The 24,143-nt window shown below is 32.8% G+C and overlaps 1 protein-coding gene and 1 long non-coding RNA gene across 2 annotated transcripts in view; both read right to left on the reverse strand.

Annotated features, from left to right (window-relative positions):
- The window catches only part of LOC149479319 (uncharacterized), a 267,645-nt gene that overhangs the window by 136,029 nt on the left and 107,473 nt on the right, over positions 1–24,143 (reverse strand). The gene's annotated exons all lie outside the window — the stretch shown is intronic.
- Positions 1–24,143, reverse strand: part of LOC149479321 (lachesin-like) — a 64,073-nt gene that overhangs the window by 22,242 nt on the left and 17,688 nt on the right. Inside the window, exons 2-3 of the mRNA XM_089707964.1 lie at positions 6,030–6,130; positions 5,229–5,391 (exon numbers count right to left, since the gene is read on the reverse strand). Of these exons, the coding sequence (XP_089564090.1) occupies positions 5,229–5,391; positions 6,030–6,099 (233 nt within the window). The 5' untranslated portion in view covers positions 6,100–6,130. The remainder of the gene's footprint in view (positions 1–5,228; positions 5,392–6,029; positions 6,131–24,143) is intronic.

Below are 24,143 nucleotides of genomic sequence, written 5' to 3' on the forward strand. Positions count from 1 at the left end.
AAAATGTTACTAAGCGGGACGAAGGATTCCTTTTGATCGCAGACAAAGTTGCGTGGCTCAGCTAGTCTTAATACTTTCATGCATAATAATTCCGCATCGAATTGCAATTAGGTTAAAGCAATATAATAATTAACTGCGTGTAATTCTCATAATGTATTCACCGTCTTGCTTACGTTGGCTGTATGTCATTGATAGGCATTATTCAATGCATAATATTGGTGGTAATTAATGGATTAATAATACCTTCGGTATTTAGCCCGGGGCTTTACGTGGGATAAAAGAGCTTTTATATATTACTGGCTGCGCTTCGCGGTTTCACCCGCATGGCTCCGCTCCTCTTGGTCTTAGCGTGATGAAGTATAGCCTATTATGACCTTTCTCGATAAATGGGCTATCTAACACCGAAAGAATTTTTCAAATCGAATCAGTAGTTCCTGAGATTAGCTCGTTTAAACAAACAAAAAAAACTCTTCAGCTTTATAATATTAGCTTTTTGCTCGAAGCTTCACCCGCGTAGTCAAAGGATCCCGCATAATTCCCGTTTCCGTGGAATTTTCGGAAGAAAAACTATTATGTGTGTCAGTCAGTCTAAGTTACTCTCTATGTTGATGCCAAATTTCATGAAAATCGATTGAGCAGTTTTTGCGTGAAAGAGTAACAAACGAACATATAAACTTTCGGATTTATTACATAAGTAGGATTTAGTATCCTTCTAATTCTAATCTATTCCAATATATTTCAATAGATCGTTTGTGAATGAGTTACGTTGAATTCATTCAAGATTTCATGTTTTTAATGTGTATTATAGGCACAAGCCTTGATCACGTGGTGGCCGAGCCATTCTAATAATAAAGATGAAATTGCGTATTTTCCCACGGGATAAGCAGAAATACAAACGTAATTCACACATAATATAGAGTGTGAAAACATTAATAGGTCCCGACACAGACTTCAGCTATTAAGATACTTTTTAATAACTGTTTCTGTATTTTATAGCAATAAAGATTGATAAGAATATCATTATTTTAATTTAGGAAAAGCTTTATCTATTAAATCAATTCACAAATGCCACACCACACCTCGCAATTTGTTTATGCATCTTGTTAATAATCAATGGACCAATAAAAAATAACGCAAAAATGTCACGCGTACGGCGTAACGCAAAAATGTTACACTAAATTTTAATAAAGAAGTTTCACTTCAAAAACAAATTACTCTATAAAACAACAATAACAAAGATTGAATATAAGCAATTTGCAACGGAAACGTGTCACCGATTTGTAAACAATCCCGTTTAATGTAAATTGTGAAATATATAAAATACAGCCCGTAAATTCGTATGCAAAATATTTTCAGCGAAAAACTGAAACGAGCTCTGTTTTATTCAAACAGGCAACTTTACAAACGTGACATGGATACGAATTAATTGTCCTCCTATTACACCGTAGTGTAACGTTGTTTTTTAGAACACCTGAATTAATATGTAGATTACACAGTAAATAATTTAAACTTTATTAGACAGGTGCAGTTTTAAAGGAATTAGAGCTGTGAATACCATTGCTACCAATAATTCGTTTACATAATCCAAGTGATGGCCAGGTAAGTGTTAAAATTTTAACCTGGATAAGTGCCCAGGATGGTGCCAGGAAATATAAGATTTTAAGCAAGATTTTTTAAATTTTATTTTCGTAAAGACAATTTTCAACGAGAAATCTTATATATATAAAAATGAATCGCAAAATGTGTTGGTAAGCGCATGACTCGAGAACGGCTGAACCGATTTCGATAATTCTTTTTTTATTATATTTCTTGAAGTACGAGGATGGTTTTTATGTAGTGAAAACGTAAACATGTACCACGGGCGAAGCCGGGGCGGACCGCTAGTTTAATATAATATTCAATTTTATTAAACTAGCTTAAAAAATTACACATTACATTATCAACATTTATAAAGTATATTATCAAAACTGCGACCAATTTATCACCTACAAACTGTAAAATTGCAAATATTCCCAGTTATACATCGGTGTAACACACAGCCACGAACCATACTGAAAGGCTCTTCATTAAACTGGTAAATGAGATAACGTGGCTCCGTATCGCTCAAATTAGTTTCGCGAACCTTAGCTGATCACTCTATTTGTTAAATAGGTCAATTGTGAAACAATATTTCGATTGAGATATATTTATTTGTTTTTAGGTTCTCGGATTATTTAGTTTTTTAGGGTGATTAGTTTTTTCGGAAGTATTTTAAGTACAGATATTAAATACTGCTTCACTAACTCAAACAAACAAACATTTATTTATTTATTCAATTAGACTTCTTCGAGAAGCACTTTTGAAACGTCAATACATATTTTTAACATTTACCACCGATTCGGAAAGCAGTATCTATGGAGAAGAACCGGCAAGAAACTCCATAGAAAATAGAACATAGATCACTTATTTGATGCATGCGCTAATGGGGTGCCCCTAAGCACATAAAACCGAAAGAGTAGAAGAAATTTCGATTACATAGGCGGGATCACGAGTGGCCAAGAGGCTAGGCGTTGCCCCGGTAATGCAAAAAAACGCTGGTTTGATTCCCGCATCGTGTTTGAATTTTTTATATTGTTTAAAATTTATCAAAAATAAAAATGTGTGCGTGTACACGTAAGAAGTGAAACTTCTTTGTGACCTTATTTTTCAAAAAATAATTTACTATATGCAACTTTATAGAAATACGTCGAATCACGCGTGGTAGATAAGAAAAAGATGGCGCGTAACGGAAAAATGTCACGCGTAACGAAAAAATGTTACACTAAATTTTTTTCTAACCCCGATAAAGAAGTTTCACTTCATAAATAATTATATCATGCGCTGTATTTAAAGAAGTATTTAAAGTGATGCTACATAAAAATTATTGAAGCCTTTAACTTTTTACGAAGTTTCAATGTTTTTATCAACATTTATTTTGCTCTTTATGTTATCAAATCTCTCCTAATCTATATTATGTTTATTATTACGTTCAATAATAACACAGAACATGATATTTATCAACCCCAGTAATAGTCTTTTCTGAGATTCAGCAACTTTTATTCGATATCAGTTAAGCAGTCCGATCCCTACAGCCTAATCCCAAGCCTCCAAAATAATATATCAGAACAAAACACAATACATTACGATGAAGTGATATTGGAAAAGCGATTACACCCTGTATATTGTAATCACAGACTTAAAAACAGCATTACAATAATATACATACACGAGCAATTTCCTATGGTTGCGTTCAGCTATGTATAGATTGGAAAGACGCTCCTGTGTGCTAATCCAAGTTACACTTTATATGTTTGCCAAATTTCATGAAAATCGGTTCAGCAGTTTTTGCGTGAAGGAGTTACAAACAAACATACAAACTTTCGGATTTATAATATACTAGCGACCCGCCCCGGCTTCGCACGGGTGCAATGCTGATACTAAATACACTACAGAAAAGGTATAAGAGTATAGCGGCCCGCTCCGGCCTCCGGCATCGCAAGGGTATAAAATACATAGCCGGGCGGCCGCAAACGCTACGTCCTGCAATTTTTAAATCTGTAATATCTTCGAAAATATTCCCTTAAATCATACGGTGTAAAGGGCCATATAGATCTATATTAAATGAACAATGTATCCATGGTATTTAATTGGTTAAGGATTAATGCTGTATTGGTTAAAATCGCTTCGAAAATTAGCCATTATTTGTCGTAAAAAGTAAATGACAAAAAAAAGTTATTGTGGGTTATCCATAAGAGATAGACATATACCATCCCGGACTTTTCTGTAGACCTTTTCAATGTGTATAATACTTAGTACATTATTTTGATAAAACTCGTAGGGTTCAGTCTGCGTTTGCAATGTAAGCGGAATAAATGTAATTTTTTACGACATCACATTAGAAACCTCAAAAATAACAGTACTTCTCCACTACTTAATGGATCTTATTATACATATAAACCTTCCTCTTGAATCACTCTATCTATTAAAAAAAACCGCATCAAAATCCGTTGCGTAGTTTCAAAGATTTAAGCGTACAAAGGGACATAGGGACATAGGGACAGGGAAAGCGACTTTGTTTTATACTATGTAGTGAAGTTAAGTAGTATACTAAGTTCTAATCTTTTCCAATATATTATTTCAATGCTTTTACTATCAATTAATTCAATATTTTGTATTTATAATAATAATTGTAGTAACTTTCCACCTCGTCTGATGTCTTGCAGCCGATATTTATCAATGCCGATAATAGTATTTTCTGAGATTCAGCAACTTTTTTATTCGATATCAGTTAAGCAGTCCGATCCCTACAGCCTAATCCCAAGCTTCCTAAAAATATATCAGAATAAAACACAATACATTACGATGAAGTGATATTGGAAAAGCAAATAAACCGGCATTATGACCGTTTTATTGAATTTTAACGTCGCTCTTTAAACTGCTTTAAAGCGTACTGCGCAAATCTCACTGCCATCAAATGCGTCATAAATTTTATAATGCTTGTTTTAGTGACGCAATGACAATTATGTCGACAACTTCAATTGTTCGTTGTTTTATTGTTGCCTTTTAACATGAGTAACATGAATTTAATTTATTTATTTCAGTAGCGTAGTCAAACGAAACTCATGGGAATGAAATGTTTCCCCGCAAAAAGTATCCTATGTCTTTCTCTATCCTTCTAACTATATTCAGAGACAAAACTCAAACCATAAAGCCGCTCCGTTGCGACGTGAACGAAGTTCAAACAAACAGACAAACTTTTTTTTGTTACGGTATTTTTTGGGGTCGTAATTTCGTGATTCAGTTAAAGTCTAGGAAATACGAAATTCCATGGTCATAAAAAGCATGCTCAAAACTGATTTTTAAAAAGGCTATTTCCAACTCCAACGAATTCGGCATTTAAATTTTGTTATGACTTTCCTTGCTCCCATTCAACAGAATAAGAATTCCAATGAGGATATTTCCCTCAGTTTTCTGCATCAGGATTCCAGTATGATAAAGATTTAAACCGTTAAATTTCAAATGTGTGATTTGATAGCTGTACTTAAACTATAACGTAGGTATTCTACGAATATACGATGACGGTATATAACGAAAATTTTTATCATTAAATATAACTAACTAACTAGAAACTTCCTTGTGCCTCAACAAAAAACACATTTATCATTTTAAGTATACATATAGAGATAAAAAATAATTAATATAATACTCACTTATCATGAAAATGTTTATTACTCGTGGCATACGAATCGAAGATGTAGTTCAGCATTGGTGAATCCCCTTTCCGTCGCATGCCCTTAGGTTTGGCAGTCATCGGTCTACGGAATACCGTCACTAAAGGGCTCTTCGTTGTAAAGGCTTCAGTGCTTGGTGCTTCTATAAAGAAATGATTGGTAATTAATAATTATTTTAATCATTACATAGGTCTCAAACTCAAACATTTATTTATTCAATTAGACTTCTTCTAGAAGCATTTTTCATACCATATTTTCAACATTTACCACCCCTGTAAGGTTAATAATTATTTTTATCATTTTAAAGGTACGTTTATGTAAACAAATTTTAATCAAGCTCTCTACGAAATTTCATACAGATATGATCAGATATTTTTGCGCGAAAAGAGTTGTGTTTTCATCATCGACTTTTTCATTATTTTTAATTCCCGCTAATCAAAGCAACTCTGTAACCAACTTCATATAGATCCCAACATTTCGATAAAAAAAAACATTAATAAATTTCACTGCAAACTTTGAAATCAATGTTGTAGGTATATATTAGTTAGTACCTACTTAGTCAATCAATTCTTAGATACTATTATAACAGACAGAAACCTTAAAGAAAAATCCGTTTTTAACAGTTATAGATAGCTTTTGCATACGATAAACCTTCATGATGTTTTTCAATGTATTTTTAATCAAATAAGGTATTATTTTTTACATTCATTTTATGGTTTCAAATGTAACTGTTATTACTTAATGATTTTACTACTATTCAATTACAATATAAATAAAAACCTGTAGGTTGTGGTGTAGGGCCACCAACCACCCTCGTCAGCAGCGCCATGAGCAGCACGGCGCGCCGCATGCCGCCGCATCCTACCCGCTTAGCAGGCTCTCTGGAACAATAGATAATTATTGAATACTAGTGGTCCGCCCCGGCTTCGCCCGTGGTACATGTTTACGTTTTCTCTACATAAGAACCATCCTCGTACTTCAAGGAATATAATAAAAAAAGAATTATCGAAATCGGTTCAGCCGTTCTCGAGTTATGCGCTTACCAACACATTTTGCGATTCATTTTTATATATAAGACTACTAGTTACTTATCCCGAGCAAAGCAGGTCTTAAAATGTTGACCGTGGCTAGGAAAATATGTAGCTTTCAAATGTTAAAAATAAATAGTATTAGTTTTAGATACAAAAGAATGCGTTTACAACAGACCATAAAAATATAATACTACAGGATAATGCTTGCGTTATTTGCAAACAATGCTTTATACTATAACTAGAGGTCCGCCCCGGCTTCGCCCATGGTACATATTTCGCAATAAAAGGTAGCCTATGTCCTTTCTCGGGTATCAAAATATCTCCATACCAAATTTCATGCAAATTGGTTCAGTAGTTTAGGCGTGATTGAGTAACAGACAGACAGAGTTACTTTCGCATTTATAATATTAGTATGGATTAACCAGTTAATATTCGTCATTCAAAAAAAAATGTATGCGTGTACTAGAGTACACACGTAAGAAGTGAAACTTCTTTATGACCTTAAAAATGTCACGAGTATGGCGTAACGCAAAAATGTCACGCGTACGGCGTAACGCAAAAATGTCACGCGTACGGCGTAACGCAAAAATGTTACACTAAATTTTTGTCCAACCCCGATAAAGAAGTTTCACTTCAAAAATATAGTCTAGATGTGCTCTAGGTATTAGATACAGAATCCTGAATTAATAATATATTTCATTTTGCAATTATAACGATATACACGATCTATCCTACAGTTAAGGAAATTGATTATATTACAGACACTAATGAATCCAAATCAATATTTTTACGAAAATTAATAAATGGACAATATTGTTGGGTTTAAGATAGTATACTTAACGTATTATTAACTCGTGTAATTAAATTTAATAGTTGATTAAATCTATACTATTATAAAGAGGAAAGGTTTGTAATTATGTATGTATGTATGGTTTTCACGCATAAACTTCTGAACCGATTACAATGAAATTTAGCACACATATAGAGGGTAACTAGGATTAACACATAGGATAGGTTTTATCCCGGAAATTTTTAGAAGTATACGGGTTTTTCTTTGTAAACGCGGGCGAAGCTGCGGGCGGAAAGCTAGTTGATTTATAAAAACAACAGATGTCGTATTTAAATATTCACTAAACACCTGTCTCTCTCACCATGAGAGGGTATCACTGTAAATCAGTGCTGTAACATTATTGTTATTATGCAAATGCTGATTTGATACTGTCCATTTTACCAATACACTAGGTACCTGTTACTTATCAAATTGCTGCATTTTTTGCTTTTATTCCTACTTTCCTGTAATAAATTAAGAATTATAATAAATTATATTAATTCTAGTAGGTATCTGGTATATGCGATATTATGTCAGTACAGTCCTATGTACAACAAGCTTATAATATTATACAATATACATAGAGAAATGTTATTTAAACTAATATTATATATATATATATATAATTTGTACCGGACTCGATTAACCCTAGCAAACCCGGGAAAAACGGCTAGTCTTCGCTATTTAGCAATTACTTTTAGTATAGTTATTTATGTGGGTCTATGACGTCATGCAGTGGCCATGCTTTACCTCTGGAGGACAATTTTACGATAGGTCCCTGATATATGTGTATTATTAGGTTAAAGGGTTCTCTTATTGTTTTGTACTAATAATTTACGAGGTCAAGTGCGTTATTTTTATAGGTTCCACCAACTTCTACTATATGAAGTTATCTTATCTTATAGGAGTAAGTTAAAATACAAAAATTAATAAGTTTAATTTCTGTGACGTAGTAGGTATGTGGAAAAAATATAGCAACACAAAATTTCTAAATTTTTATTAAAATTCAAATTGCAATCACTTTGTAATTAGAAAATCTCGAGAGCGGCTGAACCGATTTCGTTAATTCCTTTTTTTATGATAGATATTCCTTGAATAACGAGGATGGTCCATAAAAGACAAGTCAAAAAAACATATACTTGTTCCACAGGAGAAGCCGGGGCCTCTATTTTACAATAAAATACATGTGAATGTAATAATAGGCACAAGCACAGTATACGCAATGTATTAGGTACATTGTAATAAAAAGTCATCCAAACAAACGCACTTAACGTCACGTTGTTGAGATGTCACGCGTATTTAACAATTTATTTAAATTATTAAGCCTGTTAATTCTACGAAAATTATATTATTTCCCCAATTTTGTGTAATGAAACAGGATTTTCAAGAGGCAACCCTAACACAAGTACACTCGAAACACCATTACATGCGCGGTTTTCTTTTGATAAATTTCCCCTAATTTTGAATTGAGATACTTCCACACAAAGGTTTTGTCAAGCGTATTATCAAAACCATATGAAAGTATGAGAAATATCGGAAAATGATCTCGAGGTCGATTACGGTACGAATCTTTGTAAAGTCGTTGTCGATCAGCTCGACTGATGTGTGCGACTTTATCATTGTTATTTTGTAGAATACTTCATAAAAGAAGCCTACTCTTTAATCTATTGAGTGGGTTATTTACTCGTACCTATATGTTTTAAGTAATTATGAGTATTGTATCGTTGTTAAACAACGATGTTTAAGTATTTTGATATAGACTAACTTGTAGATGTAACTTTGTGGATTAAGTGGAACCTATATCTATGAAATAAAAAAATCAACTTCTGCGTTCATATTTGCAATTATATGAAGATGATGAGGAGGTTTCAATGTTAGGTTTGTAATTAGATAAAAAATTATTCCCAAGCGCGGTCTACGATATCGAGGCTTTTAAAAAGAGAGTCTACCTTCACCTTAAAAAGTCGGTAACACGTCTTCGGACACGTCTGCAGATACTTAATTATGACCACCAGGCGATCCACATGCTCGTTTGCCTACTCTTCTACAAAAAAAAGTGTCACATAAATTATACAAGGACATAATATACCTTAATAAACCGCCTTTCCACGTACACAATAACATATTGCTAAAAGTCGCTCGCAATAAACTCCCTTTCAATCTAATTGAAATGATAAACATAATGTGGTTGGATTGTGAATACCCAAATAAAAGGAAATTACGTAAATTTGTCCATTTTCATTACACTGGGCGCGGCGTTAATACCCTGATAGCTTTTGTTAAAGAATGTATTTAAATATACCATTTTGTTCGTAACCTTTTCTTATGCGAAACAATTTAAAGTGAATTGTATTATGCGAACTATCGATTTTCTTAGTCTATTATAAACTTCTGGATGAGTTAAATGGGTTTAACTCAAAATATGACCTAATATTTTGGAATCAAGTAGTAGACTAAAGTAATATAACATAATAATTCATGGTATAATAATAATAGTTTAATAAAACTAAAAAAACACGCTTTTTATAGAAAACCTAACTAAAAAATAGAAAATTTTATCAAATTAGTGTATTGTCATCGGTCCTCAATAAATCTACAAAGTTTGAACGAAATCTGGCCGTTTAAAGTGGGTCAAAATCGCGCCCAAAGAAGTCGGTTACAAACAAACAAACATACAGGTGAAGCTAATATAAAGCGTGTAATAAAAAGAGATCTAGATTGATACAAGAAATGAGTATAAATCTATGTATACAAAATCCTCGAGTCACAGTATTTATAAATGAACTCGTTTATTCAAACTTGCGCGAATTTCATAGTTATTTTTAGTTTATTCTATAGATAAGATATACAAATGTATAACTTTTAAAGTCAGCCAAGTAAAAGAAATCGTCATAACAGAACAACGTTTGCTCCGTCAGTTTGTTCTTTTATATAGATTTATTACATATTAATTGAAATCATTTTCAAACGTAAGAAACTTTCAACAATTTTCCAATAAAAGACTATATAACAAATTTACTTGACCGCATACTTACGCTATTTTTCTCCAAATCCACGTAACTTTACAAACATCAAATACTAAAACTAAAGTAATCCTGCCAAATGAAAGCCTTAAAATTCCTGTACGCAAGTAATTTAATCGTCATATTATGTCCGATGTGACTATGTACTATATATAGTACATGTGTATATTGTCCCTTGGGCCAACCCTACCCTTTTAACTTATCGAAATGGAACGCCAACCACTGGGGAGGAATTCTTTTATGAGTACACACTACGTATGTTCTGTTAATGTATTGCAATTCCTAGAATTTCGGTGTTAAATTTAGATATGTGATGTCTATTACGTTCGTTGTTAATAAAAGGTTTTGTTGGTGATTGGTAAATATTGAAGATATTTTTTGTGGAGTAGAGATTAATTGTAAGATATTTTGGATTAGAATTAGATAGCTTATGTACTAAATATGATGCAGAAGAAGTTTAGAATATAAAAGAAATAGTAATAATTGAACGTAATAAAATGGTAAATGTTAAAAAGTTACGATTGAAAAGTGCTTCAAAAAGAAGTCTAATTGTAAAATGTATGAATTGAGTAAGAATGTAAAGAGAAAATATTACTTTTAGTGTAAATCATAGAACAGTGTTGTTATTTATTGAAATCTGTTGTAATATGTTGTTGGACTAAGTACGTTGGACGCAAGTTGGACACAACAGTAAATAAAAAAATTCCACTTGATTTATAATATTCATAAAAATTATTATTCAACATTGATGGCCTTTTCATAAGTATTATATTTATATCCAAAGGCACGCGTAACATAATTAATTTCCTTCAGGCTGAAATCAACGCCTCCTATCTCCAGTCCACAATCTGATCTCAATTTATAAATTAGCACCATTGAGAACAAATTGAATGTTTCTCAGAAGATGGATGTTATTAAATGGAGAAAAAACTCGATTTACTTCGTCTCAATATCGTTACAGGCATTGAGAATCTAAATAAGCTTAATTTGTATTAAATATAAATTTTCTGCGCCTTTGTATTACGTTTTTGTTGGATATTTTCGAGGTGAAAGGGAGGATGATTTTCATTTAGTTCGTTTTTGTAAATTGAATAGAAAGGATATTAAATAAATAAATTGTATACTACCTAATATTTTCTGGAAGACCTATAGTGATATAGATAATACGAGTACAGTTAAGTAATATTGGTAATAAAGGTACGAAATAATATAAAAACTTTTTTTTACTCTCTGATTTAATAACAATAATGCTGATTTATAACGAACTATGCATGGTTAACTAGTCCAAGCTCGCGGTTTTTCTTGCGTATTACGGTAGTAGGTTCTATTTTCTTATCAAGACTTAAATCAAGACTTAAATCTATCCCTTTAGGTACTGAATTTATTCTTATAAAAATATATTTTTGTGAACTAATCATTAAGGGCCGATTTTTCAATGCTTGGATAAAACTTATCCGTCCAATAAAGTATTACACGATAATATTAAAATGTCACGTAAACTTTCAAATACGGGCAATTAGAATACGTCTGTAAAATGGTAGTTTTATACATTATTCGACGAATAAGTTTTAACTAAGGATTGAAAAATCAGCCCTTAATATATGTCATAGAGACAAAACATGAGAATTTTATACAATACTAGCGGTCCGCCCCGGCTTCGCCCGTGGTACATATGAAAAATAGATGTTGGCCGATTCTCAGATTTACCCGATATGCACAGAAAATTTCATGAGAATCGGTCCACCCGTTTCGGAGGAGTATGCAGACTAACATTGTGACACGAGAATTTTATATATAAGATATTCATAGAGACAAAACATGAGAATATTATACAATATTCAAATCCTCCACTATTATCCTATTCCAAAAAAGAATCACGAACCTTTTAGTACTGAAACCTAAAACAGTGAGTCTGTAATAGAATTTCGGTAAATCTAGTTCCAGTTTGACCTGAGCTTTTAGGTCAGAGGTGTGCTAACGTAGGACAAACTACAATTAGCTTGTATAACTCTGTCAACTTTGTAATGAAAAAGAATTAACGGGGTGTTTGGGAAACCTTATTTTTCGAGTGTCAATTTTTATACTAATTTGTGTTTTAATTGAAAACAATATGTATTTAATATTTATTTATATCATAATAAATTCTAGTGCAAAAGAAAAATAACGATGTGGAATGAATAAAAAATCATTATAAAGCGAAGATAATATTTGATAAATTATGATCAAAAATTATTTTCTTTTTTCATTTTAGAAATGAAACCTTCACCTGAACATAAAAATTACAAACACATGGTATTATTTGATGCAAGAAAGAAAATTCTTCACAATGATGATAGGTGTACATTTGATAAGAAATATTCATAAAAAATATATATTTCTCGCCAAAATATTGATTGAACAATGAAGAATAACTACAAGTTTGACTAATAAAGTTCTGTAAAACGTGTCAAGTTCGAGTTGCTGGCAAAAGTTGAACTAAATTTTAATTAAAACTTGGAAAGTTATGTAATGTTTTCTAAATTTTTTTGAAAAACAAACACTGGGGTTTTGTCATCTACAGCCGATTCTTCCTTTGCAGGCTTTCTTAAAGAGATAGGTTTTTTAGTTAAAAACAAATTTTTAAAATCTAAAACTGACGGATACCTTGAAAACTAGTAATTTAGATACACATTATTCTATGCGTTCTTTGTTACTACTTTACGATGCGTTCCGATAAAAAGACCTTAAATCCTATTTGTATTTGAGTTTAAAAATAATCTTTTAGCATGTAAACATAGGAACAAAATATAATATTATGATTTCACTTCCAATAAGTAACATTTTTCATTGGAATCCATTCACGATTATAAATTTTCATAGGCGTTTTCATTTACTACAGCAATTTTCACACACATTTTCTTTTATAAAATCCTACTTTTGTAGCTTCCTCGTTGCGGAAGCGTGCGCTCCTTGTCAAGTCTAGAATATAATGAAGATTGTATCGCAATTCGCACGTAACGGCACTAGTGACGGTAGTAGTAAAAAAATACGAGATTCGCGGGAAGTTGCTAGCATGTTGAAAGAACTATACGTTGTTTATTTTAAAAGAATATTGAGAAATGGTATTCGTTTTTGGAAATATTTATTCAGTTTGTATGTACTGTGACAATAAAATATGAAGTAACTAACGAATTTTAATTTTTTTTTTGTAGAAGAAAACAATAAGGTCTTAAAATGTTATGTCTGTTTAATTATTATCAAAATTATCAAAATGAACTTTGTAACAATAAACTGTGATGGAGTTAAATATCTCCATCGTCATTTCTTCTAATAATTGTTCAAACCAACATGAAAAAAACATCTTAATTCCAATACAAATGCAAGATCAAAAAACAAAATTTAATCTTGGCTGAAATTTAGCAATTTAACTGTGGTCTCATTTATTATACACCCTGTTTCTCCAAGGGAGACTGTTTCAAACATTAAGTGGCTTATTCGCAAGCCACTTTTGTTTTGCCTTCCTATTCTTCAAACGGCGGATTCACACAGAGCGAGCAGCCTCGCGAATAGCAGTTCGGTCATAGCATGTGGACGTGGCTCGGCCGAGGAATACAGTACGCGTTATTTTCCTCGACCAGCCTATTAACAAACTTTTGATATAGTTCCATGAGAGAGAATGATAAGAAAATAAATAGCGAATTATCTCATCCGTGATTTTTCCTCATAGTACGAGATCCGGCTGCAGGATCAGTGCGTTCATCGGTTTTTTGCTGAAAACCGAATTTTTATGTATATTTATAATTAGGAGAATATATATCGACTAGGTTGCTAGTCAAAATTTGGCCGCAAGCATGTTTAATTAAAAATTTTTTAATCGATTTTTTTTTTTTTTTTTTGGGAACAGTCGCTCGGCGCCAGCCGTGTGAGCTGTACGTGTTGTTTACGCGCAGGCGCTTAACGTCGTATAAAAATGTCTGACAATGCGTGTGCGATCGAACCATGCGGTAGTGTGTTTAACGAAGAATCGGGTGGCGAACTATTTGGTTTACACCCTATGTCTGCGGTTATGTCTTCGGACGAATCAATACATCGTAAACGGGTGAGGGATTATAGTGATTTAGACAATGATGATTTCATTGAGGTAAATAGAAAATCGAAGCGGTTAATTAAGAAGCAGTCGAAAAGAAATGCAGTAAACGACATTCAGGTAACGAACAATAGTTCGATTCACTCTCAATGTTCGGATATAATATATGAGGTAACTTTGACGTCAAAAGATCAACTTCCTAAACAAATCGCTTTCGCAAAACTGTTAAGGGACTTGAACATTAAGAATATAGTAAGAATTAAATTTAAAAGTAATTATAAAGTATCGATTGCTTTTGGAGATAAAGAGAATGCTGACCTTTTAATACAATGCGAAGAATTAATTAAGAGAGATTGGAGATGTTATAGAACTGATGAGCTGAAATTTTGTTATGGTATAGTGAGGCAAGTAGATTTAGACACAAGTATAGAAGAGTTAAAAGAAATTTTTGTATGTGAGAGCGAGATAGTGTCTTTGCGGCGTTTACGTCGTCAAAATAGTGAAGGAATATGGGTTGACAGTGAAACTATTCGAATTTGTTTTAAGAGTACCGCTATACCGCCTTATGTTTCTGCATACGGTTGTCGTTTTATAGTGGAACCGTATACATTTCCAGTCTCGCAGTGCGCGAATTGCTGGCGCTTTAGTCATATTAAAAAATTCTGTCCACATAAAAAAAGAGTGTGCCCTAAGTGTGGTCTTAACCACGAGAATTGTGACACAAAATTTTTCAAATGTGTAAATTGTGGCGGTCCACATATGGCCATTGAAAGAAGTATATGTCCAGAATTTAAAAAAGAAAAAGAGATAAGATGTATAATGAGCGTGGAGAACTGTTCATATAAAAAAGCATTGATGGTGTATACAGAGAAGATGAAAACAGGTTCTTTAGGAAGTCAGGATACAATAGTGGAGAATACAAGTATAAATATACCGAATGATATGAGCGTCGATAGGAATGTTGAAACTTACAGTGGAGCGGTATTAAACCAGAATAAAAAACATATAGATAAGGAATACACTAACGATCATCAATTTTTAAATAAGGAGTCAGAGAACATTTCAGTGAAAGAGGGACAAGAAGTTAAAAAAAAATGAAAAATAAACCCAGGAAAAAACGTGATGATAGAGAGAAAACTGCAGATCAGGAAATAAGTGAGTGTAATGGAGAAGATTATGAAACCAGAGAGAAGCATAACTTTAGTTTTATTAGGTTACTTAATAGATTAAGAGACATTATTTTATCAAGAAAAATGCTGAGCGAGAAATTCACGGACGTGTTAAGCGTAATGTTTGAGGAGTGCTACCCATTGGTAGCGGATTTATTTAGAAGAGGAGAATTCTTCTCTAATCTTCTATCTATTTTCGGTCATGGATAGCGTTCCTGTTAAGCAGCGCTTCATTAACATAGTCCAGTGGAATTCGCAAAGCATCAAACCAAAATTGTTAGAGTTAGAATGTTTGTTGATACAGAATAAGATACATATAGCCATCTTAAGCGAGACTTGGTTGAATGAGGAAATAAATATAAATATGACTAATTATAATATGCATAGAAAGGATAGAATTGATTCATATGGGGGGGTTGCAATTTTAGTTCACAAATCAATCATAACTGAAGTAAATCATGTTAACATTAATAATCCTGGAATAGAAGCAGTAGCCTTAAAATTATTAAATTGTAAATTTATTCAAAATATAGTTTCCATTTATTGTCCGTCATCAGTTAGAACAACTCAATCAGATTGGGATGAACTTTTTTCTTTGTATAGACATAAAACGATAATAGCCGGAGACTTTAACGCGCATCATACAAATTGGTCTTCGAAAAGTGATGTCAGGGGTACTCAGGTGTTAGATGCTTCACTAGATAATGATTTTATTGCTATGAATACAGGAACCGCAACTAGAGTTAAATTAGTTAATAACCTTGTACAAGAGACTTCTCCGGATATTACATTTGTTACGTCTGACGTTATTGCAAATTTTACATGGGGTGTAATGAATGAAAATCTGGGTAGTGACCACATGATAATTAAAGTTTCTGTAAATTTTGAGGATGTTGGCCACTTTGTTAAAAAGAGAAATTTTAAAAAAGCTAATTGGACAGATTTTTCTAGGGCTCTCGAACTCGCGTTACTAGAATATAGTATAGAATCTGAGAGTATTCAAGGTGCTTACGATAGATTTGTTGAAATTATAAATGAAGCTGCTGACAAACATATTCCAGTTGTAAAAGTAAGCATTGACCCTGAGAATAAATTCAAGCCTAAGTCATACTGGAACCCATCTCTTTCTCATTTAGTTGCCCAACGTAGATTAGCTTTAGGCATATTTCGACGAAATCCAACTCCACATAATCTTACAATATTGGAAAGTAAAAATGAATTATTTAAATCTGAATTAAGAAAAGCTCGGTCTATTGACTGGCAGAAATTTTGCGATTCTATTAATGAAAATACTACGTTATCAGATATGTGGCATAAAGTTAAATGGATCAAAGGTAATCGGAATTCCAAATTTAGGGCTCCGACTCGGGATTTACAAGAGTTACTATGTAAATTAGCTCCTGATTTTGTCAAAGCACGTAAGCCAGAATTATCATCGGTAAATAATTTACTTGAATCATCTTTCAGTTTAGAAGAGTTAGAGGTGTGCCTCAAAAAGAAAGACACGTGCCCAGGAAATGATAGTATTACTTATTCTATGATATTTAATCTCCCGGAAATAGGTAAACGCCATCTGCTTAAAATTTTTAACGATATATTCGATACTGGCTATATTCCTAAACAATGGAGGGATATTAAAATTGTACCTATACCTAAGTTAAATTCAAATTTAAATAGCGAAGTCAAATTGAGGCCTATTTCCTTAATATCGTGCATATGTAAGATATTTCATAATATGATTGGTAAAAGATTAGAATGGTATGTGGAAAGAAATAGTATTTTGTCTGTTCATACAACAGGGTTTAGAAAATCGCGTTCTTGTCTAGATTCAGTAGCTTGCCTTGTCTCGTCAATTCAGATTGGTCTTACTAAAAATATACCGACGTTAGCTTGTTTCATTGATGTAGAAGGGGCGTATAACAATGTTCTTACAGAAGCCGTAATTAAAAAATTAGACCTTTTAAATGTGGGTTATAAAATGTGCAATTATTTTTGGGAGTTTTTAAGTGAGAGACATCTACTAATTAATAATTCTGATTACTGTAATGATAATAGTAATAGTAGCTGTAGTAGTAGTAATCTTTTGGTTAGGTGGGCGTCTAACGGTTTGTGCCAAGGCGATCCAATATCTCCTCTTCTTTTTAATTTGGTTACTGCTGAGATTAGTAAAACCATTAGTGTAGGAATAGGTCAGTACGCTGATGATTTTGTGATATATTCGAGTAATCCCGTTATTAATAATAGCGTTCAGGACATTCAAAATGCATTAAATATTTTAGTATCCTTACTTCATGATATAGGTTTACAGGTATCGGTAGATAAAACAAATTTTTGCCTATTTAGCAGGGGACGAAGACAACATAATATTACTCTTAAAATCAATAATTTAGATTTAAAATATAATGAAAATATTAGATATTTGGGTGTTTGGCTGGATCGCTCTTTACGTTGGGGTAGGCACATAAATGAAATCTGCGGCAAAACTCAAAAATTCATCAATATATTGAAAGTCTTAGCTGGTAGCGGTTGGGGAGCTCATCCTAAGCACTTAAGAAGGCTATATATAAGTATCATTAGGAGTAGAATTGATTTCGGTAGCTTTTTATACGACAACAGTGCACAATGTCATGTTTCTAAACTTGATAAAATACAAAATCAAGCGTTAAGAATTATTGGTGGCTTTATTAAATCCACGCCAGTGCACGTAATGGAGAGTGAAATATGTATACCTCCGCTAGCTATACGTCGGAAATATTTGGCTTACAAATATTGTCTTAAAGCCAAATCTTTTTGTAATAATCCCGCTACTAGTCTTTTGGACAAGCTCGGTGCTCTTTGTACAAATAATTATTGGTCTAGAAAAAAGCAGCCACTGTTGGCGTTAACTTACATAGAAATTAAAGATGAGAGGCTTTTTACCTCTAACACTTTAGAATTGTTTCGGTTTAAAAATTGGGTCCCTGGAGCAAATATTAAAGAATATATATGTGATTACTTGGATTGTATACGGGATTCAAAAAAAAATTATAATTCATTGGTTTTAAAAAATGAAGTTGTTCGTGAAATTAATATTAAGTATAGTCATTGTTTTAAAATATTTACGGATGGATCAAAGGGCACCGGGCTGCCCTCCGGTTGTGCTTATATCGATGTTACTTCTAAAGTAGAAGATTGTTATAAAAATTCGTCGCCTGTTTGTATCATGACTTTGGAGTTGTTTGCTATATCAGCAGCTTTATCCCATATTCTAGATAATTATAAGGCACAGGATAGTGTAGTTATACTTAGTGATAGTAAAAGCGCTATACAACATTTATTGCACTGTTTAAATGGGACTTTTAGAGGCTATCCTATGGCATACGATATTATAAGTAAATTAATTAAGGCAATTGAAAATAATATAAATGTAAAACTGCAGTGGATACCTTCCCATATTGGCTTAGCAGGGAATGAGGAGGCTGATCGTTTGGCAAAGGCAGCAATCAGTGACGGTTCGGAAATTTATATTCTTCCGAATCACTATGAACTTTTACCTAAATTTAAATTTTTATGTTTGGAGCAGTGGCGCGAGTATTTTGATGTCCGTTCAAAAACAAAGGGTATTTGGTACAAAATTATGCAAAGTCAGCCTCATCGTTTTCCTTGGTTTGTTGGAAATATACCGCGCAATATTGTTGTGTTGGCACATAGATTGCGTTCCGGGCACATGCCATTAAGAGCTTTTGCACATATGATGTGTAAAATAGAGTCTCCTTTGTGTATAATTTGTGGAAAGACCGAGGACGTGCATCATGTGCTTGTGGAGTGTGTCCGGAATGAGACGAAACGTGTGGAATTATTTCAAAAGCTAGATGCTTCGCGGGCCAATATGGGAATTTTTTATAGCTCGTTATCCAACCCTTGCTCGGAGGAGGCAGGGTTGGTGTATGGCATGGTGGGAGATTTTCTTTCAACGTATAGCGCTGGCTCCTAGGCGTTCTCATTGTTATTTAGATATATATTATGTTTATTAATTTGTGTTTAGTTTGTAAGTTGATTGTTACAATGGGGCTGCCATGAACATTCGTTCAAAAGCCTTGAATAAATGATTAAGTAAAAAAAAAAAAATTTTTGGGAAAAAACTTCGTTCACTTGTTTTTTGAATAAAATGTAGTCTACATCACGTCAAATGATATAAAAATTCTAAAAAATCACGGTTGCCGCTTTTCACCTGGCCGCAACATCTTGGCAGCCTGGTGCAAACAGGTGTGATTTCGATTTATTTTTACGTTCATAACGCACATTTATGAATCATATATCAAATTAAAGCTAATTTTTTTCTATTTATTATCATATATGGTTGCCTAATTAAATCCGGCCGCAAATAAGGGTTGCCGGCTTATAAAAATTATAAATACATATAGGATTAGTGCGTTCATCGGTTTTTTGCTGAAAACCGAATTTTTATGTATATGTATTTATAATTAGGAGAATATATATCGACTAGGTTGCCAGTCAAAATTTGGCCGCAAGCATGTTTACACTCAACCTTAAATATTCAACATCTTTAACAGCCGGCAACCCTTATTTGCGGCCGGATTTAATTAGGCAACCACATATGATAATAAATAGAAAAAAATTAGCTTTAATTTGATATATGATTCATAAATGTGCGTTATGAACGTCAAAATGAATCGAAATCATACCTTTTTGCACCAGGCTGCCAAGATGTTGCGGCCAGGTGAAAAGCGGCAACCGCGATTTTTTTGAATTTTTATATCATTTGACGTGCTGTAGACTACATTTTATTCAAAACACAAGTGAACGATTTTTTTTCCCAAAAATCGATTAGAAAAATTTTAATTAAACATGCTTGCGGCCAAATTTTAACTGGCAACCTAGTCGATATATATTCTCCTAATTATAAATATACATAAAAATACGGTTTTCAGCAAAAAACCGATGAACGCACTGATCCTGCGGTGGGATCTTAGACTATCAGCACATAATATACGCTTAACACAAGCACTAAATTAAACGAGTCTCTGACTAGTGACCGTCTGTTCAAAACCTGAAATTGGCAGAATCCATTTTCACTTTAATCGTGATTTATCATTTAATAAAAGAAGACAAGTTTTTGTATTAATATGAATTGCTATATCATTCTAAAGTTGTGACTTTGATAAATATTAAATACCTATCTACATAATATACGGATTGCCTCGCGAGGCTGCTCGCTCTATGTCAACCCGCCTATTGAGAACGCAGTACCGGAAAAGCTTAGTGCATACGTAATTCTGATTCTCATTTTAATTATTCCCACTTTTCATTCAATTGTGAATGCAATGGCTTATCTGGATTTATTTCCTTGTGGGATTCCGCGTCTTTGAATCGTGACTTCGAAGCGGCCAAACGTGATTTTTATATTGATTCTGTTTTTTTTATGAGAAAATTATTATTCAATTAATTAATGTTTAGAAAGGCTGTTAAATAATTAATTATGTTCTCCACCGTAAAAAGACGTGGGTTCTAATCTGGACCCGTGATCAAATTTTTTTATTTACTTAAAAAAATGAAATAGTAAAGATTGAGCTTTTAACCCTTATTTCGAATTTGTCCGTACCACCGGACAAGTACTTTAAAAAAATCCACCGCCCCATCTATTTCTATTTTTGCAACAAAAAAACTACTAAGCTACTGGGAGGTTGATCAAATTTTAGTAGAAAAATAAATTTTGCGTGTGATAACCCAGAGTTTGACAGTTGGCGAAAAAATGTCGGCGAAACTGCGCACTAAGAAAGTCTTTCAGGTAATTTATTAAAAAAAAATATTTTTTGCTTACGTTGCGTAGATTTTTTATTTGTGTTTTGTGAATTTAGTCTACTAACGTTCAAATAATACGATTTCATAGCTTTTGTTTACGTTATTCTTAATAATTATCGAGTTTTTTACTTGTCCGCCACACCGGACTTCGTCGAAACACCTGTATTTATTGTGTCTTACAGCTTGTCCGTCACGGCGGACCTTGTCGAAATATGGTATGAAAGGTAAAAGATTTGAGTTGTCGGTATTACCAAAACATTACATCTAATCTCAGTACCTATCAACTTGTTAGATACTTCTTATCTACCTAACCTTTACATACGACTTCCCGACGCCTTTGACTCCAATTATAGAGCATGTTTTCCCGAACCAGTTGCAGGAACCCAATTTTGCAAACTACCTTCTATATCGTCTTTACCCTTGTTGCCAACACCTGTGCATAGAAAAAGAAGACTCAGAGAACCATCAGTTGTGACAAAAAAGAGACCCAAGCAAATTCAAAAGCTTTCTCTCTCTTACAAATGGAAACAGAGTACCTTTTTGTATAGAGCCCAGATAGAAGATGAGATAGAGAGTTGAAGATCCTCCCGTAGTACGTTCACCTTTAGATTACTTTTTTTTCACAGTATCTTTGTACTTTTATAAAAAATAAAGGCTTTTACTATTATATTCTTTTACTCTATACTATGCAACTTCTTTCACGTATTCGATTATGTCCGCTAGGACGGACAAGTCAGCTTAACACTTTTTTTACTAAGATTCGATAATGTCCGGTGTGGCGGACATCGATTTTCTCCATAAGGGTGGGGGGTAGATGTTTTTTTTCTTTTTTTGGAGGTTTAGAAAAACCATGGAAACTAGGTTATACAATAAAATTTTAATAAGTTTACTATCACCTTCTCTGTCGAAATAAGGGTTAATAATGTTTGGCTACACTTTTGTTTGAGTTATTTCAACATTCTACTACCACTTGCATGTAACTGTTAAATATGTTGTCGTTATTAATTATTAGCTGCGCTCCGCGGTTTCACCCGCGTGGCTCCGTTTCGGTTGGTCTTAGCGTGATGATACGCTAAGACCATTCTTCGATAAATGGGCTATCTAACACCGAAAGAATTTTTCAAATCGGACCAGTAATTCTTGAGATTAGCGCGTTCAAACAAACTAACAAACTCTTCAGTTTTATAATATTAGTATAGATTTGACAAAACTATTAGACTGTATAATTAATTGTGCAGTCGAAAACTTTCTAAACGTATGACATTTCCTATTACAACTGATCCTGCAATATTATTAGTATGTTTGCGAGAGGAAGTTCCAAGTCAATTACAGTACTAACTTCACAGTCAAATGTACGTGAAGTTCTCTTAGTGTGTTTGAAGATTTTGAATAGAGGTATACGTTTCGAAATTAAGAAGCAGCATATTGGTGTATTCTTCTATGTTATTGTCGGTTTCAACGACTACGTACAAATGTAGTTTAATAATAATAGTTTAATTTTCTAGTGTTTGATTTTACGCGAATATTATACATTGAAATTAAAGACTTTTTATTGGATTTTAAACGCGATTTATTTATTATAATTATTATTTTCCCGACGTTTCGAACACTACAGCGAGCGTGGTCACGGGGAGACTGAGTCAGTCTCCCGTCAATCAGTAATATAATGAATAAATCGCGTTTAAAATCCGTTATGAAGTCTTTAATTTCTAAATAATAATAATTTTATAGAGAACGATTATATAAACAGAACATTAAGACGAAATAAAATTGACACTTACCGTACGTATTGTTTTGTGGCATGTACAACAAATATATACTCCTTTATGTTAAATTCCACATAATATTAATTATCTTTAAAGCTTCACGGTTAAAAACATCTTATTACACTGCTAAGGTTCACAGATAACATTTTTTTGGTTTCTTTCTCGTTCCAATTTCAACTTTTGTATCACTAATTAAATCACGCAATTATAATTATTACTGTTTTAACGAAACCAGCCTTACGGTTGATTACTATCACGAATTAGTAGATTTTATCTACAATGGAATTAGACAATTGAAATTCACACAATAGAAATCATAATTCATTCGGTTTAATTATTTTGTAGTCGCGTGTTCGTTTTACTTTTAATTTTGTGCCAGCTGTCAAACTTTTTTTTTTAAAAAAAGGGCTATGGCGCGGCGCACCCCGATAGGTAATTGTGAATAATATTATACAGAACAATAATTCAATTTTATTGGCTTGCATCAATATTAAGTGTCATAATGATATTAATTATTATTGAAAAACATTAATTATATAACAATTACATTAACCATGGTAATTACCCATGGACTAACCTAACCAAGGTTACCTATACCTTTATTCCTACCTATATTCATTTGTTTTAATCGCTCAGAACATAAATCAAAGCAAAACTTCATTAATGTTAGTCTTTTATTAGGTTTTAAAAAATAGGTCAATGACATTTTAAAATATTTGTCACTCAAAATTTCATCATTATCCAAAATTAATTTGCTATCATCGCATCAAAATATACGCTATTTCATTAGAAGGCTTTTCACATCCATATTCCACACCTATGACCCACACATACCAAACCCAACCCGTGTGACGTCATCATTCCTATCAAAACGTTACAGAAATTAATCCACGTGTCGCATGGAGAATCGTGATAAGTGTTAACACGCCTTCATAATTGTGTAATTAGCTTGACCTCTGTTCAAATTGTTTTTAAATTAACAACTTAATTATGTTTTAGCATAAACACTGATCTGACCCTTGTAATGCTAATAATTTACGTTCAGTAATTTTATCAAAAGTTGTTCTAAATTATTGTAAAATAAACGAAGCGGAAGAATTTAAAAAATATACTTACTTTTTTCAGAAAAAAAAAACAATGTGTGAATTTCGCGCGCGTCCAATTTGAATTACGAACGTCTTTCGCAGAAACGCAAACAAATTTTAAAT

The sequence above is a fragment of the Colias philodice genome, chromosome 20 (genome assembly GCF_061535455.1).
Source record: "Colias philodice isolate Cphi_HAF_F1 chromosome 20, ilColPhil1 Martin Lab GWU primary, whole genome shotgun sequence".
NCBI lineage: Eukaryota > Metazoa > Arthropoda > Insecta > Lepidoptera > Pieridae > Colias > Colias philodice.